This window comes from Oryctolagus cuniculus, chromosome 9 (assembly GCF_051225735.1).
Source record: "Oryctolagus cuniculus isolate XC-2025 breed Fujian yellow rabbit chromosome 9, ASM5122573v1, whole genome shotgun sequence".
Lineage (NCBI taxonomy): Eukaryota > Metazoa > Chordata > Mammalia > Lagomorpha > Leporidae > Oryctolagus > Oryctolagus cuniculus.
In genome coordinates this window covers 10,017,220-10,032,943 of record NC_142875.1, presented here as the reverse complement: position 1 = coordinate 10,032,943, position 15,724 = coordinate 10,017,220, and the positions used below count along the sequence as shown (strand labels likewise).

Sequence of the window (15,724 nt, the reverse complement as noted above, 5' to 3'; positions counted from 1 at the left end):
CTTTAAAATAGCTTCCAGTGCACTAACTCAGTATGCCTCTGTATGCTTAGGTAATCTTTGTCTAATGCCATAAATCTGTGTAGAGTTCTTAGACATTTTTTTTTTATTTGCTGTTGTGCATGGGACATTGCTATTCTAAGTGCATTTAAATTTAAATTAAAATTAAATTTAAATTTTGTGAGCTGTTTGAGGTTAGAGTTTATAAATAAAATTGAGCACGGAAGGCAGGTGCCAGCATTGTGGCAAAGTGGGTTAAGCTGCTCCCTGTGGTGCCAGCATCCCGTATGGGTGCCAGTTCAAGACCCGGCTGCCCCACTTCCAATTGGGCTCCCTGCTATTGTACCTGGGAAAGCAACAGAAGAAGGCCCCAGTGCTTGGGCCCCTGCACACACGTGGGAGTCCCAGAAGAAGCTCCAGGCTCCTGGCTTTGGCCTGACACAGTCCCAGCCTTAGCAGCCCTTTCGGGAATGAACCAGCAGATGGAAGATTGTCTTTCTTGCTCTCTCTTTTTTTCTCTCTCTCCCCTTCTATGTAACCCTGACTTTCTAATAAATAAAAATAAAAAGATAAATAAAATATGCTGGTGCCGCGGCTCACTAGGCTAATCCTCCGCCTAGTGGCACCGGCACACAGGGTTCTAGTACCGGTCGGGGCGCTGGATTCTGTCCCGGTTGCCCCTCTTCCAGGCCAGCTCTCTGCTGTGGCCAGGGAGTGCAGTGGAGGATGGCCCAAGTCCTTGGGCCCTGCACCCCATGGGAGACCAGGATAAGCACCTGGCTCCTGGCTTTGGATCAGCGCAGTACGCCGGTCACAGCAGCCATTGGAGGGTGAACCAATGGAAAAGGAAGACCTTTCTCTCTCTCTCTCTCTCACTGTCTACTCTGCCTGTCAAAAAATAAATAAATAAATAAATAAATAAATAAATAAATAAATAAATAAAATTGTGCTTTGCATCTTGACATTTAGTGACCTTGCTGAACTCAGAAATTTCGGTAACCCCACTGCTAATTGATATTGGGCATTGCCTAAAATAGTCCCTGACAACATGGCACCTGGCGAATGTTCGGGGGGCCGTGTTTGTGGCCGCTGTGGTTAAGCCACCCGAGATCGGACCACCTGCAGGGATAGGTCCACTTTAGTTCCGGACACGTGGACAGTGCATGATCCCTATATGCCCCTGTGCATGGTCCACCCACGCCTGCATGACCTTTTCACTGATTGGCTCCCCTACTGCGCATGTCTTTTGTAAGCTTTATAAGCCTGTACACTTCCTCAATAAAGTAGTTCCTGCTTCAACAGAACTCACCGCTGCTTGTGGTGTGTACTTGACCCATCGACCTTACCTCTTCCGTTCTCCTCGTTGGGGAGGGCCTGTGCTGTCCCCTGCTGGTCAGGGGCCAGCCTCAGGCTTAAGACCCCAACAGACTGACTGCCGTGCCAGAGGTCCACAAACCGGCCTGTGGCCAGATGCAATCCTCAGCCTATTTTTTCAGGCCAAGAATGGTATTTACCTTTTCATAAAAATTATTTTAAAAAAAGTAAGTGTTCTATGGAAACAGCATTTGGGCTGCAAAGGCAGAATATGTATTGTCTGCACTTGTAGAGAAAAAAATGACACAGGGCTACACAAACTTTCTTGAGCAGCATCCGTTTTATAGTCTCTTTCAAATCTGTATTTTGTTTTTCTTCCTTTACTGCTTTGGCAAAAAGCTATGGTGTTAAAGAGAAATGATTGCTGGATTTGTCTCCATATCAAGGAGCAGCTTTGGGGCAGGTTAAGCTGCCTCTTAAGATGCTGATCTTCACTTCCAATCCAGCTTCTTGCACTCATAGATGGTGGCCCAAATATTTGGGACCCTGCCACCCACATGGGAGGTTCAGAAGAAGCTCCCAGCTCCGGGCTTCAGCCTGACCTGGACCTGGTTGTGGGCGTCTGGGTGGTGAACCAGTAGATGGAAGGGGTGTGTGTGCACCTGCGTCCCTCCCTCCCTGGCACTCTTTTGAGTAACTACATCCTTTAGGAAAAAAGCTTTATAGTTACGTATGATGTTTTTATCAGAACAAAAATTCTATTTCCTAGTTTTCTAAGAATTTTAATCATAAAGTTGTGGAAAAAAAAAACAAACAGGCAATCCAGAAATCCAAGTTGGAACAGTCACAAATAATTGACACCCGGGGGCAGTAGTTGTGAAGTAAATTTTCTTAAGTTCCTAAGGCACCTATGTCCTGTTAACTTTCCACTTGCAATCTGTTAAACCTGTAACTGTCGTATCACTCAGTACCTCCTCCTTTTCTATAGTTAAAAATGCATAAGTAGATTCCTCAAACTAAGATGTAATGATCCTGTCCATCTCCGTTTCAAGTGACCAGAGTATATGGAAAAGTTTAAAACTGTGCTCTATAGCAGAAATAATAGGCAGGAAATCCACTTGTATTAACTTATTCATGTAAAATTTATTAAAAACTTGAGGTTTTTATGTGACCTCTTGTATTTAATTACCCAGATAATCTTAAATAAGTTTTTTGGGAAGTTGCTGTACTAGGAGGTTAGGTTTATTCTAGATATGTAGGTTGTTTCTGCACACTGCCTTCTCCAGCACGTAAAAGAAGTCTTTTTGCCAATGCAATTTCTAGCAACGACACTCATATTTTGAAAGGCATTTTGTTTGACTTAGTCCCATTTTAATATCCCCTTAAAAATTTTCACTGATGACTCTGGATATTCAGCCAAGAGTGTTGCCTCAAAAACTTGCTTGAATTTATCTAAAAATTCATAATCAGTGCTGAATCTGAACTTATTTGCCCACAGCAGCACTGTCCCTGGCTGAGCAAGGTACACCATGGTGGAAAGCAGTTTGTCCAGGAAGTAGTGGTGATAGACCACGTCAGAAGCCAGAATGTAGTCGTAGTAACTTGTGCACTTGGGGAAGTTGTGCTCCAGGTCTTCCCCCCATACCAGTTCTCTCACTTCAGGTAGATGTGCGGTGCGTTTTAATGTGTTCTTCAGGAGATTATACTGGAGGTTTCCTAGGACATCAGGCAAATCTGTTGCTGTGACTTGAGCTCCTGTGAGAGAAAGAGAGAAATAATAATTCCCTGGGAATACTCGTGCAGACATAGTGTACTCAGAAGGGCACACATACTGGAGAATTGAGAGGCTCAGCCTTGGCCCCCTAGGCAGGCAGGCTACATGCATTTAACATACTTCAGGCTGGGGCCTGGCAGGGAGACCTCCTTGTGCACTGTAAGGGGATTAGCAGCCTCCTAGACTCTATGCAACAGATGTCAGTAGCACCCCACTTCTCCCACCCCAGGCATTATAATCAGCAGGAATTCAGAGTTCTGCCCCTGGACTCCGAAGCCCATCATAGGGAAACTGGGTGGACTGCAACAGTCCCTTAACCTAACACTGAAGTGTCTTGTCTTTCTGGATAACAGGAACAATTCCTGCTGTGTGATATCTTGGGTGGATTCACAGAGTGAATTCCAAACACGTAACTTGTCATCTAGCAAGCACTCACTATCATTGCCGCAGTAAAGGCCTCTTGAAACAAGATCAGGAGTAAACAAACCTAAGATACTGGCCACAATGGAAACAAGTCCTGGTCCAGCACCAATTTCAAGAATTTTAGCATCTTGGAGATTCAGCTCCTGTGCGTGTTCCTCCAAATACTGACACAAAGCAGTAGCCTAAAAGACATTTACCATTTTTGTAGTTGGAATGTTGGAAGCCGTAGTGACCCACTCTGCTACTCTATGTTAAATACAAAAAAAAAAAAAAAAATGTTATTAATTACTTTCAGTTTGTCGGAGGGTTCAACATTCAGTGCCCTATCTAAGCCCCTGGAATATAAAAAATTGCAATAATTTGCACCTAAGAGATTCAGTTGTTAAATTGCCTATGTCAGATTTGATCAATATAAAAAATTGGGTCAGTAGATCAGCTTGGCTCTTACAAAGCAGGAAAAAACTGGGTGAAAGTTTCTACTGGTTTAGTCAGACTGGGTTCCACTCTGAACAAATGTGAATCTCCCTCTCCTGACTCTTACCAAAGCTCAAGTTTGTTAGGGTTTTGCCATATTAGACAACTGAGCAGTATATTTTATTTTAAGAGATTGATCTAAGAGATGCTCAAACTCAGAACAAGCTTCTGAAAATTTAATGTGCCAACAAACACCCTGAATAGCCCATTGTAGACCAGATCTTTCAGTGGGTCTGGGTTGAGCTCCAGATTCTGCACATCTAAAACAGCCCCCAAATGATGTCAATCTGCTAACCAATGGACAACACTCTGAGCATAAAATATTACTATATGTGAAAACGAATGTCTCATTGCTCCTATATTCATTCACTTTTGCACCTTCCATAACTATTCTACAAAGAGATAAAGGATACTTGATTTCAGTTGATTCATGAAGTGTTTCCATTTATGCCATTGAGGTATCTGCTAGCCGTGCCCTGGTTTAAAGAGAGTAGGTAGGTGAGAGACGGTTACTTAAATTTCAATATATATAGCCTAGATCTGGGGATATGAACCCAGAGTTTTTAAAACTTGAGCTCTGTCTGCTTATACATTTAGGCCAGGACTGAAAATATGCCCACATTGTCCTCTGGACCTTTCTTTCTGTTTGGGATCTATGTTGGAATAGACATCCAGCATGAATTGGGATGTGCTGATCTTATGATTGCCAATGGTAGTATCAATAGCATGCCTGTCCCTGTAAGTCACTCCATTTCATCCTTGTCTGGTCCTTTTGACAGATACATGCAAACATGAACACAACTCAATCATCTCTCGAGTCAAGGTACTCAGCGGCAGCACTTGGGACATGTCAATATAACTATAAGCTATGTTTCTGTTGAAGTGTCAGAATGGAGGTATACCCTGGGTACCAGAGCAGGGACATGATGGAGGCCACTGATGTGTCAGGGCCAACTTTCTGGTGCCACATGTGGAAAGATGAGGGGGAACTGATGACAAACAGCAGGAGCGGCACCACAGCAGGTCAGGGCAGCAGGTGAGACAGCAACACAGGTGGGAATAACACCAAACTGCAGCACATCATGAGCGTCAGTCTCAAGGAAGTTGAGGAAAGGGGCTGCGTGGTTCTTCAGGAGGGGAAGTGAACCCTTACATATGTGGGCTTTCGATATTAGGATGAGAATGTCACCCAGGCCACCCAAAGGACGTGTTTTCAGGACGTGTTTGATATTAGGATGAGAATGTCACCCAGGCCACCCAAAGGACGTGTTTTCAGCTATCTTTGGCTGTGGCTTCCTGCCTGGAGTGTCCCACACTGTGAGGCAGTGACCCCAGTGGGTATCATCTGGAGACAGCTTTTCTCAAGAACAGCTATGTCATTCAACACTGGAAATGCATTCCCCACTAGTTTAGCCCTGCTGGCAAACTTTGACGTGGCCTCTTTCGCAGGGAACAGCAATTGAAGCCTTATAAAAAAGGGTCTCTTCCCACGTTATGTACCTCTATATGTGTCTTTGGGGAAACTGAAGTCCCAAAAGAGGTAAGAATTTGGTGCCTGGAAGGCTGGGGCCTTCTGAGAGTAAAATAGTCCAGAGGACAAACGTTCTTTTACAATTCCTGATCTCTAATACTATAGCTGTCTCTTTACTAAATGTATTATGACAGAAAACTTTGAAGTAGGTAGGTGATTTTTTAGATGTTAAGACAAGGAAAAGCCCTTGAAACATTACATTCATATACATAAGATTTGAAATTGAGCTTCACTGGGTGGAGGTGAGAGGATGGGGTTAAAAGAACCTGAAGCTCTTTAATTCCCCTTCTTCCCACTCATTAGACACTGCCAATGTCAGACACCTACTCATGAAAGCTCCGTGCTCCATGCTTCAGGCTCCAAGGAACCAGTAGTCATGAATGCTCCATGCTCAATGGAACCTGTAGACATGACTGCTCCAAACTCCATGGAACCTGTAGTCATGACTGCTCCATGTCCCATGGAACCTGTAGACATGACTGCTGCAAACTCAATGGAACCTGTAGTCATTGCTCCATGTCCCATGGAACCTGTAGTCATGTCTTCTCTGTGTTCCATGTAACCTGCAGTCAAGACTGTTCCATGCTTCATGGAACCTGTAATCATGACTACTCCATTTTCCATGGAACCAATAATCATACTGTTCCATGTTCTATGGAACCTGCAGACATGATTTCTCCATGTTCCATGGAACCAGTAGTCATGACTGCTGCATGTTCTATGGAACCTGTAGACATGACTGCTCCAAACTCCATGGAACATGTAATCATGACTGCTCTGTGTCATGGAACCCGTAGACATGACTGCTCCATTTACTATGGAACCTGTAGACATGTCTGTTCCATGTTTCATGGAACCTGTAGTGATTACTGCTCCATACTCCATGGAACCTATAGTCATGCCTGCATGCTTCATGGAACCTGTAGTCATGAATACTCCATATTCCATGTAACCTCTAATCATGACTGCTCTGTCTTCCATTCAACCTGTAGTCAAGACTGCTCCATGTTCCATGGAACCTGTAGTCATGACTAGTCATGTTCTATGGAGCCTGTAGTCATGACTGCCCCATGTTCCATAAAAGCTATAGACATGAATGCTCCATGCTCCATGGAAGCTGTAGTCATGACTGCTCCGTGCTCCATGGAACCTGTAGTCATGACTGCTGCATGCTCCAGACCCTGTAGTCATGACTGCTCTGTGTTCCATGGAACTGGTAGTCATGACTGCTCCATGCTCCATGGAACCTACAGTCATGACTGCTCTGTGTTCCATGGAACTGGTAGTCATGACTGCTCCACGCTCCATGGAACCTGTAGACATGACTGCTCCATGCTCCATGGAACCTGTAGTCATGACTGCTGTATGCTTCATGGAACCTACAGTCATGACTGCTCTGTGTTCCATGGAACTGGTAGTCATGACTGCTCCACGCTCCATGGACTCTGTACTCATGACTGCTCCATGCTCCATGGAACCTGTAGTCATGACTGCTGTATGCTTCATGGAACCTACAGTCATGACTGCTCTGTGTTCCATGGAACTGGTAGTCATGACTGCTCCATGCTCCATGGAACCTACAGTCATGACTGCTCTGTGTTCCATGGAACCTGTAGTCATGACTGCTGCATGCTCCAGACCCTGTAGTCATGACTGCTCTGTGTTCCATGGAACTGGTAGTCATGACTGCTCCATGCTCCATGGAACCTGTAGACATGACTGCTGTATGCTCCAGACCCTGTAGTCATGACTGCTCTGTGTTCCATGGAACCTGTAGTCATGACTGCTCCATGTTCCATGGAACCTGTAGTCATGACTGCTCCATGCTCCATGGAACCTACAGTCATGACTGCTCTGTGTTCCATGGAACTGGTAGTCATGACTGCTCCACGCTCCATGGAACCTGTAGACATGACTGCTCCATGCTCCATGGAACCTGTAGTCATGACTGCTGTATGCTTCATGGAACCTACAGTCATGACTGCTCTGTGTTCCATGGACCCTGTACTCATGACTGCTCTATGTTCCATGGAACCTATAGCCATGACTGCTCTGTGTTCCATGGACTCTGTACTCATGACTGCTCCATGCTCCATGGAACCTGTAGTCATGTCTTCTTTGTGCTCCATGGAACCTGTAGGTATGACTTCTCCATGTTCCATGGAAACTAGTCATATCTGCTACGTGCTTCATGAAACCTGTATTCATGACTGCCCGGTGCACCATGAGCCTCTAATCGGGACTGCTTAACTTGGGTCGCTGGAAAAGTAAATGCATCACTCTGGAGAGTTTGTAAGAAATACAGATTCAGAGCTACCGCCACCACCTTCCTGCTCCAGACCCCCTGAATCAGAATCTGCATTTAAACAAGAGCTCAGTATGACTCACAATGACTCTGAAATTCTTACCAGAGTCTTTCTTAACATATTCTGACAAACTCTCTGCAGAGGGAAGATCCATGGTGCTGTACCAAGTGTGCTTCAAGAGAACAGTGTTACCCAACTGACCAAGTTTTCTTATTCTCCATCTCGGCTGTGCAGTGAACAATTTATCACATTAATAATTGCAGTTAGTATGTGCTTACCAGCAGCACTTCATTTAATGCTCACAATCAGGTCTAGAATAGACAGTAACGCTACCCCATATTTTAAATATGGAAACAAGGGCAAATGGAGATGCAGTGGAATCTGTGACGACACAGCCTTGAAATAGCAGACTTTCGGGGCTGGTGGTATAGCAGGTAAAGCTACCACCTGCAGTGCCAGCATCCCATATGGCACCAGTTCAAGTCCCGGCTGCTCCACTTCCAATCCAGCTCTCTGCTATGGCCTGGGAAAGCAGTAGAAGATGGACTAAGTCCTTGGACCCCTGTGCCCGCATGGGAGACCCAGAAGAAGCTCCTGGCTCCTGGCTTCGGATCGGCGCAGCTCTGGCCATTGCGGCCAAATGGGGAGTGAACCAGTGGATGGAAGACCTCTCTCTCTGCCTCTCCTTCTCTCTGTGTATAACTCTGACTTTCAAATAAATAAATAAATAAATCTTTTTAAAAAAATAGACTTTCTGGCTCTAAATTCAGACCCCCCCCCATTTCAGCACCATCCTCAGAGAGCAATTGTGAGGTACCCTGAAATGAAACACACTTCCCAAATGTACTTACACCATGGAAAAGAGACGGAAAAGGCTGAGGGCCAGTGGGTGTGACCCAAAGGTGCCTATTGCAAAGGCTAAACTAAATTCCTGTTTCTTTTACAATTCCTGTGAACTCTATAGCCTACTTCTCAATATTCTCAAAACTATTTAACTCAAAAATGTTTCAAGCAGAGGCCAACATTGTAGAACAGCAGGAAAAGCCTCCACCTTCAACCCTGGCATCCCATATGGGCACCATTTCATGTTGCAGCTGCTCCATTTCCAATCCAGCTCCCTGCTAATGTGCCTGAGAAAAGCAGTGGAGGATGGCCTGAGTACTTGGGCCCCTGCTATACACATGGGAGACCTGGAAGAAGTTCATGGCTCCTGACTTCAGCCTGGCCCAGCCCTGGCCATTGTGGCGATCTGGGGAGTGAACCAGCAGATGGAAGATCTCTTTTCCTCTTATCTCTTCCTCTCTATAAACTGGACTTTCAAATAAATTAATTAATAGAAACAAATGTTTCAAACAACACAGCATAAAATAAAACCAATGCTTCTGGAAGAAATCTCTGTTTCTGCTAATCCAAAGCACACCGCCATCACCCCTGCAGTGGGGGGCAAGGTGGACAGATGATTGATTGTCAATTTGAGAAACAAAGCACTTGGCAGATGGCCCAAGGCAACACATGTGCATGAAATTATTTTCTCCAGAAATCTTGACTTCACCAGTGTAACGGTTCTCTCACCCCTGGCCACACCACTGCTCCGTAACTCTCTATGGATTCTTGAATGATGATCTTCTTGCCAGCAAAGCAGTAATGCTCCTGAGTGTAGCTGGCATAGTCTGTAGGGACGAATTTCTGGAGGTTGTGGAGACATGGTTCCATCTCCTTGGAATCTGAGAAGCAGGAAAACAAAATGGGTTTCATGATTGTTGATCCAGTACAAATGCACACAGATGGGAAATAGATTCAGCCAACTCTCCTAAGCAGAGGGCGGAAGCTTTCAGTGGTAATGGCTGCAAATTAGCACAAAAACTCTGGGGAAAGTGCATGACATTCTGATGTGGCATTTTTATCTGTGGTTTCAGGCTCTGCAGCTTCAGTTACAGTCAACTGTGGTCTGAAAACATTAAATGGAAAATCTCAGGCATACAAGTTTTAAATAACCTTGATTAGTTTTAAATAATTCTATTTTATTATTAGTTATTGCTGTTAACCTTTTACTGTGCCTAGCTTATAAATTAAACTTTATTGTAGGTATGCACGTATAGGAAAAATAGTATATAGGTACTTAGTACATCCATGAACCCTATCTTGCAACACAGCCCTCGTTAGGAGGCTAGGAGTACATCCATGAACCCTATCTTGCAACACAGCCCTCGTTAGGAGGCTAGGAGGGCTGCTGTATGACAAAATGCCTAAGGATGCCCGGGGTCTCTCCTTTGTTTAGAAGACAGGAGAGGTATGGAGCCCTCCTCGCCCATGCTTTGATGTGGGGGGGGAGCCAGCTCACCAGCAAGGTGGCACACATGAGCTCTCTGGAGAAAGGAGGACCAGGGTAAACATGCACCTGACTATTTTTAGGTCTTGAAGTGAAGAAGCATTCCCACATGTTGGCTGGAATGTGCTCCTTAAGTCCTTCCTGCAACTGCCCCTCAAAAGGTACAGGCCACCCAAAGCTGAGCCAGCTCTGAGGCCTGGGGGAGGTTGTCAGATGAGCCCTGGCTATCAAGTTACTATTGCTTTAAATACTTCTTTAACCCATGACCCACTATCGCGGCTCTCAAATATCATATAAAATGGGAGGAAAAGGGCACCTGATTGGGGCTGACATCATTGTTGCAGGTGTTCCAGAGTATTTAAGAATAGAAAGAGCGGCGGGTGGAAATGTCAGGAGGATGCTGTTCCCCCTTGCCTGGGGGCCACCGAGAGCTCAGGGAAAGGTACAGGGACCAGCGTGGAAAGGAATTCACGGTGAGGACTTTGTAGACAGAAGAAGGTCAGTTTTACTTACAGGAAACCTACCTTTGTTGCCTGGGATGTGTCTGGCAGATATTTCCCCAGGGGTATAAAGCAATCAGTTACCATTTGAATGCTCTAAGCAGAAACACAGGTTGAAGGTGGGAGAGGAGGCAGGGGAGGAGGGTGGGAGTCAGAGAGAAGGGGAGTGGGCCTTGGAAGGAACTTAATCAGGAGCCCATGCCCCAGAGGAAGGCCCTGTGAGTTACTTCAAGCATCAGCAGCTTGAACAGACACCAGAGCAGCGCTGTGCAGCTGGCCCACACATTATAACAGATTCACAGCACATAAGTCCAGACATTGCAGTAACCACTGAGAAATATTTTCCACAATCTAACAATGCCTGTGGGATCTAATTACAAAACAACTGGGGATTATATTTCAATGCCTAGATTTTATTTTTCTAGAAATTAATTGTCAGTGTATTTTACCAAAGTATCAGAATTGGGCAGGCATTTAGCCCACTTGAGACAGCACATTCCATACCAGAGTGTCTGGGTTTGAGTCTCTGTTAACCTCTCCATTCAAGCTTCCTGTTAATGTGCAGCCTGGGTCCCTGCTGCCCACATGGGAGACCTGGAGTGGGTTTCTGGCACCCTGAGGGTTACTGTGCTGCACCATTTGAAGAGTGTCGCTCTTCTTGAGACCTGGGTCTTTCCTGAGCTTCCAAAAGTCTACTAATGAATAGGAGCCAATATCAGTCCTGACACTGTCCTTTCCTTCCACGTGTCCTGGAGGGGGTTGTAAGACAGCGGTAAGGTGCAAAGGGAAACCCATGACCTTCACCTGCCTCTTAATATGGCATACCATCGACATCTTACAGAACAGACCCTACATCTATGCATGGCCAAAGAGACCCTAGTTTCTACCATGGGACTAAGAGGCCGGCTCTGGATTCTGGGGCACAGCAACAGGAAGGAGGGGAATAGACAGCGGTGTGTTGAAACCCGTCTCCCAGCCTGTGCGGGGAGGAGGAAGAAGCACCGATTTACAGACTCTGACAATTGCCCTGGTGTAAATCTTCCTGCCTTGGCCAGTTCCAAATTAGCCACCTGATACGACCAGGAAAAGATGCACAGCTATACATACACCTTGTGTCGTTTTTCTACCACACAGACACAGTAGACACGAATAGCCTCAGAGCATAGATATTAGTCAATGCAGTACAGTAATTAGTCATGAGTTTTGAGTATTTATCACCTCAGTGTTGATAAACCTTTGCCTTGAATATGATCTATTTAGTTGTATGTTTGTACAGTCTCAAGTTTAACAATCATCATGTTCAACAACAAGCTTGCAAAATTCCTGAAATTCAGGCTCCAGGACAAACCATGTCTGGCTCCCAGCCCGGTGACGGGGATCAATCATCAGGCTCACGCCAACCCCTGCTGACTTCCCTCCCCACCCCAGCACTGCCAGACTGAGCCTTGTTCCCTTCCTGCCACATGTCACCACTTCTCTCCAGACTGTAGGAAACCTCAGGGGACTGATTCACAGGTGAATATACGCCAGATACTAAGCTTGACGGGTACACTGGCCCAATCAGCGTTGTGAAGAAACACGACATGAAAATATTCCCCTATAACACCCTGTCAAGTCCTACAAAGATAAAGAAAGCAGCGATTATTGCACTTGAAATATGTTCGTCTGTTGTGTCTAAGCTAGCCTGATAGTTTTAGAGAAAGCAGATTTTAGACATAAAATTTTTTATGTAATCAGTTCTGTTAAGATTTCTGATTAACAGACTCAGAACACACAGTTACACTTGAAGTGGCTGTAAAATGTTTTTCACGTTAGAGCTTGGCTTTTATGACGCTGTCGGTTGTCTTTGTTACTTATTCACTGCCAAATGTGTGCTCTGAAGCCCAACCCTAAACTGTTAACCTTGTCCCGATAGGAGAAGATCCTGTGATCTACAAGGATCTGCTGTGCCACAGAGCTGCCAGGAAGGCACACTGGCGAAAAGCAGAAACAAATCCAGCTTTCGTGTTTTTCTAAAGTTCTTGTTACAGAAACATAACAACACAAGAGAAAACACAAATTTGTGGACTTCGATAAGTTCACAATGAACAAGCCAGGGTTGCTTTTAATGCTATGTTTCCACTTGCTTAAAGGCATTTTTCTACTAAGCTTCATTACAGTAAAATCTAGAGTTAAAAGGAAATGGAACTTCTTGTCGCTGAAGTTTACTTGAACATGCCATCACCAGGAAAGCGAGTGAGGAAAATGGCTGAGGTGCTGAAGATGGCTAGGTTTACCTCCTGGGGATCCCCCGGTGCCATCGTCCTGGACAGTCCCCTCCTCGGCTGCCTCTAGCCGGCCTGCTGCCTCCCCCAGGCACGCGGGCTGCTGCGCGGAGCTCAGACACACGTCCATGCCCTGAGCCTGCTGAGAGAAAGAACTGGACAAGACCCGAGTTGCCCAGCCCAAGTGGAGGCTGACTCTCCCCAAGGGCTGCAGAACAGAAGCTTATCGCCTTAGCATCTGCTGAGCCGGAAAGAACGGCTGCCTTTCAGCTTAGCTCCCTGGGCAGGCAAGGCAGTCACCGAAGGAGCTGCGGTCCCGCGTTTGCAGAGCACGGTATGGGGAGACCATTAAACATCACCCAGCCTGTGTGCATGGGAAAATGCAAAAGCAGCCGTGGTAGCCTGGAAGCGAGCATGGTGTGGCTCAGGAGGTGGCAGCAGGTTTTCAAGGTTTTGTAAATTTGTATTTTGCCACTTCCAACCTGTATTATAGCACATCAACTAAGTCTGGGTAGTCTATGATGTATTGTATTTCTACTAACTTTTGGAACTAAGTTTTAATAAAATCTGTCCTGTGTTGCAGCTCACTGAGGGTACTTGTGGTTTATGGGGCTAATGACATCATAAATGAGAAGCCAGGGTTTGGAGCAAACACAAGTTTGCTCTCCGTTCATCTAAGGAAGGCTCCGTTGCAAGACAGTAGAAATCGCCAGGCTGGGAGCCAGCATCCTGCTTCAGCTCTCTTGCTTGCACTTGGCAAACCCACTTACTGCCCTCAGCACCCGTTTCCTTATCAGCAAAAGGGGGATCGTAATATCTCCCGGCTCCCGGGACTGCACTGAGAACTAGAAGACCAAGAGTGATTATTAAACCACAGGAGGACCATCCTTGATTCTGAAGGAGAGACCCGAGTACTGAGATCGTGGGCAAAAGGCGGCGCTGCTATTGCCGGAGGGCTTTGGGTTGGTGCTGAGCACTTCTAGCGCTTGTCGCGTATTCCTTTAATCCTCCCAACAGCCCTGTGAAGGAGTACTATTCTTACACTTTGTCTCAGAAGACAGAAATTCAGGCACAGAGAGATTAAAATCCAGTCCAAGAGCAGAAGCAGCTGGCCAGGACCAGAGCCAGCAGTCAGAGTGAGACGTCCAGCTGCAGGAGCCACATTCATGCCATGAGGCAGCCTGCACCCTCCCACTTCAGCCTTGCTATACCTCTCCTAGTTTTCCTTGAAATCACTTGTAAGGCTTAGCATACCTGAAGTCCATGCTATCACAGAAGTGTTTTCTGGGCTCTTTTTTTTTTAACAAATGGTTTTTCTCACCTCTGTTTATCATCTTGGATTTATTCTCTGCACGAGAGTTGCCCTGTTGTATTGTTTCAGCCAGCTGAGGGTGGTAACCGGATACACCAGCAAAACTATCGCTAATGAGCCACCCAAAACCAACACCAAAGCCAGCTGCACAGGCGCAGAATTGCAGCCAGTGAATGAACAAAGCACAAGGAGGGGCACCAGCACCCTGCAGCATCTGTGACTCCAGTGCACATCTGGTGATGATGCCAGCCCCTCACATCTCTGAGCAACAGCATTTCAAAGAAATGGGACCCTGTGAAAGTCCTGGGCATTGTCACTGACTCGAGAATGAAATACTCATATTTACCCCAAGTCTGCAACCCACCAGCACAGCCAGGGTGCTCTATCACTCTGTGCTTCTAAGGAGTCTTTGGTCTTGCAGCCACTTACCTGATCCTTCTTTTCAGCCTTCTCACAGCTCCAGGAAATGAACTGTCCCCCCCTAAAAAAGATCAGATTTGTGGGGACTCTGTGCAGACACCTCAGTACGGTAGTAAGAAGCCTGCGTTTGAATCTGAGCTCTGCCATGTACAATCTGGGTTGAAAATGTGTAGAATGGTGATGCCCACCTCATGTGGCAGCTGCAAGAATGAAGAGAGGTGATCCAAGTACAGCCATCACACATGCAACAGCCACTGTGTTTTCCACCATCGCCAGAGCTGCCCAGCAGTCCCGCCATGTGACCGTGTTTGCAGAATCCCTGCACCTGCCAAGGGTCGCCGCCCACTAAGACAGTCCTGTATGTGGCATGCAAGAATAGCTAGTTTCTGTAAAATATCAGGTGATGCTTTTCCTTGTGAAATGAAATGACTCCTCTCCAACATGCAGACTGTTATTACTTCAAACCATCCTGTGGTCTCTATCCTATAGCTAGACCTAAAGAAGAACTGAAGGTTTTGTTAGTGTCCTCGAAGTCACAGAGCTGTTAGTTAAAGCGTATCTTTACCTTACAGAGCGGAAGAGATCTGAGGTCTCCGCACACATTTTGACCCCTTGGGTTTTATATAGGTCTGCACCTGAAAGGATTAGCTTTTTATGAACAAAAGCCAGCCAGTGGAAGTCCAAGTTATTTAGGGTAGCATTACCCATCAGTATCATAGACACGTTACTTTGCTAGAATTCTCTCTCTCTCTCTCTCTCTCTCTCTCTCTCCCTCCCTCACACACACACACACACACACACACACACACGGTCCTCGCAATGTGAAGTGGCATTGGCCTCACAAGGGCCAGAGCTCTCACCACCAGCTGATTTCCTGCACAGAACAGATGCTGCCCCAGCGGTCCGCAGGTGCTGTGTGTGTGTGGTTCAAAATGTAAACCTCTGCTTCCCTTTAAGGGGCACTGGAAGCTGGGGATGGGGTTTCACAGAGACCTGCAAATGTTGCGCTCCTTCGCCACTGGGCTATGGCTGAAGGGAGGGGTGTGCGTGCTAAGGACCGGCCCAGGACCCTGAGCCGGC

At 46.1% G+C, this 15,724-nt stretch overlaps 2 protein-coding genes across 32 annotated transcripts; both read right to left on the bottom strand.

The window, feature by feature from the left end:
- Positions 1-2,434: 2,434 nt before the first annotated feature.
- On the bottom strand, positions 2,435-15,338 carry METTL21C (methyltransferase 21C, AARS1 lysine). 31 transcript variants are annotated; one of them, XR_016212695.1, is made up of 6 exons: positions 15,210-15,338; positions 14,654-14,705; positions 12,925-13,054; positions 9,392-9,543; positions 3,573-3,754; positions 2,435-3,066 (listed from the first exon to the last, which is right to left on the bottom strand). XR_016212695.1 is itself a non-coding variant. In XM_051850461.3 (6 exons), exons 1-6 carry the CDS (start codon positions 15,245-15,247, stop codon positions 2,672-2,674), a joined length of 816 nt encoding a protein of 271 aa, XP_051706421.3. In that variant the 5' UTR covers positions 15,248-15,338; the 3' UTR covers positions 2,435-2,671. The 31 variants fall into 31 exon arrangements, 26 of the variants coding, with proteins under 26 accessions (XP_051706421.3, XP_017199067.4, XP_069904724.2 ...); XR_016212696.1 differs by having other exon boundaries at positions 12,925-13,051; XR_016212694.1 differs by having other exon boundaries at positions 3,573-3,749; positions 12,925-13,067; positions 14,833-15,239.
- On the bottom strand, positions 5,551-7,822 carry LOC149124500 (uncharacterized). The gene is made up of 2 exons (XM_089303450.1): positions 7,351-7,822; positions 5,551-7,220 (listed from the first exon to the last, which is right to left on the bottom strand). Exons 1-2 carry the CDS (start codon positions 7,673-7,675, stop codon positions 6,670-6,672), a joined length of 876 nt encoding a protein of 291 aa, XP_089159576.1. The 5' UTR covers positions 7,676-7,822; the 3' UTR covers positions 5,551-6,669.
- Positions 15,339-15,724: the final 386 nt, after the last annotated feature.

Excerpts from the sequence above, each read along its gene's own strand:
- LOC149124500 (XM_089303450.1), bottom strand. The coding sequence starts at position 7,675 with ATGGAACATGGAGAAGTCATACCTACAGGTTCCATGGAGCACAAAGAA. Across the intron at positions 7,221-7,350 it reads CAGAGCAGTCATGACTGTAG|GTTCCATGGAGCATGGAGCA; the intron begins GTTCCATGGAGC and ends TCATGTCTACAG.
- METTL21C (XM_089303430.1), bottom strand. The coding sequence starts at position 14,942 with ATGGCGGGACTGCTGGGCAGCTCTGGCGATGGTGGAAAACACAGTGGC. Across the intron at positions 14,706-14,832 it reads TCTTGCAGCTGCCACATGAG|GGGGGGACAGTTCATTTCCT; the intron begins GTGGGCATCACC and ends GATCTTTTTTAG. Across the intron at positions 9,544-12,924 it reads CACCGGGGGATCCCCAGGAG|ATTCCAAGGAGATGGAACCA; the intron begins GTAAACCTAGCC and ends CCTGCTTCTCAG.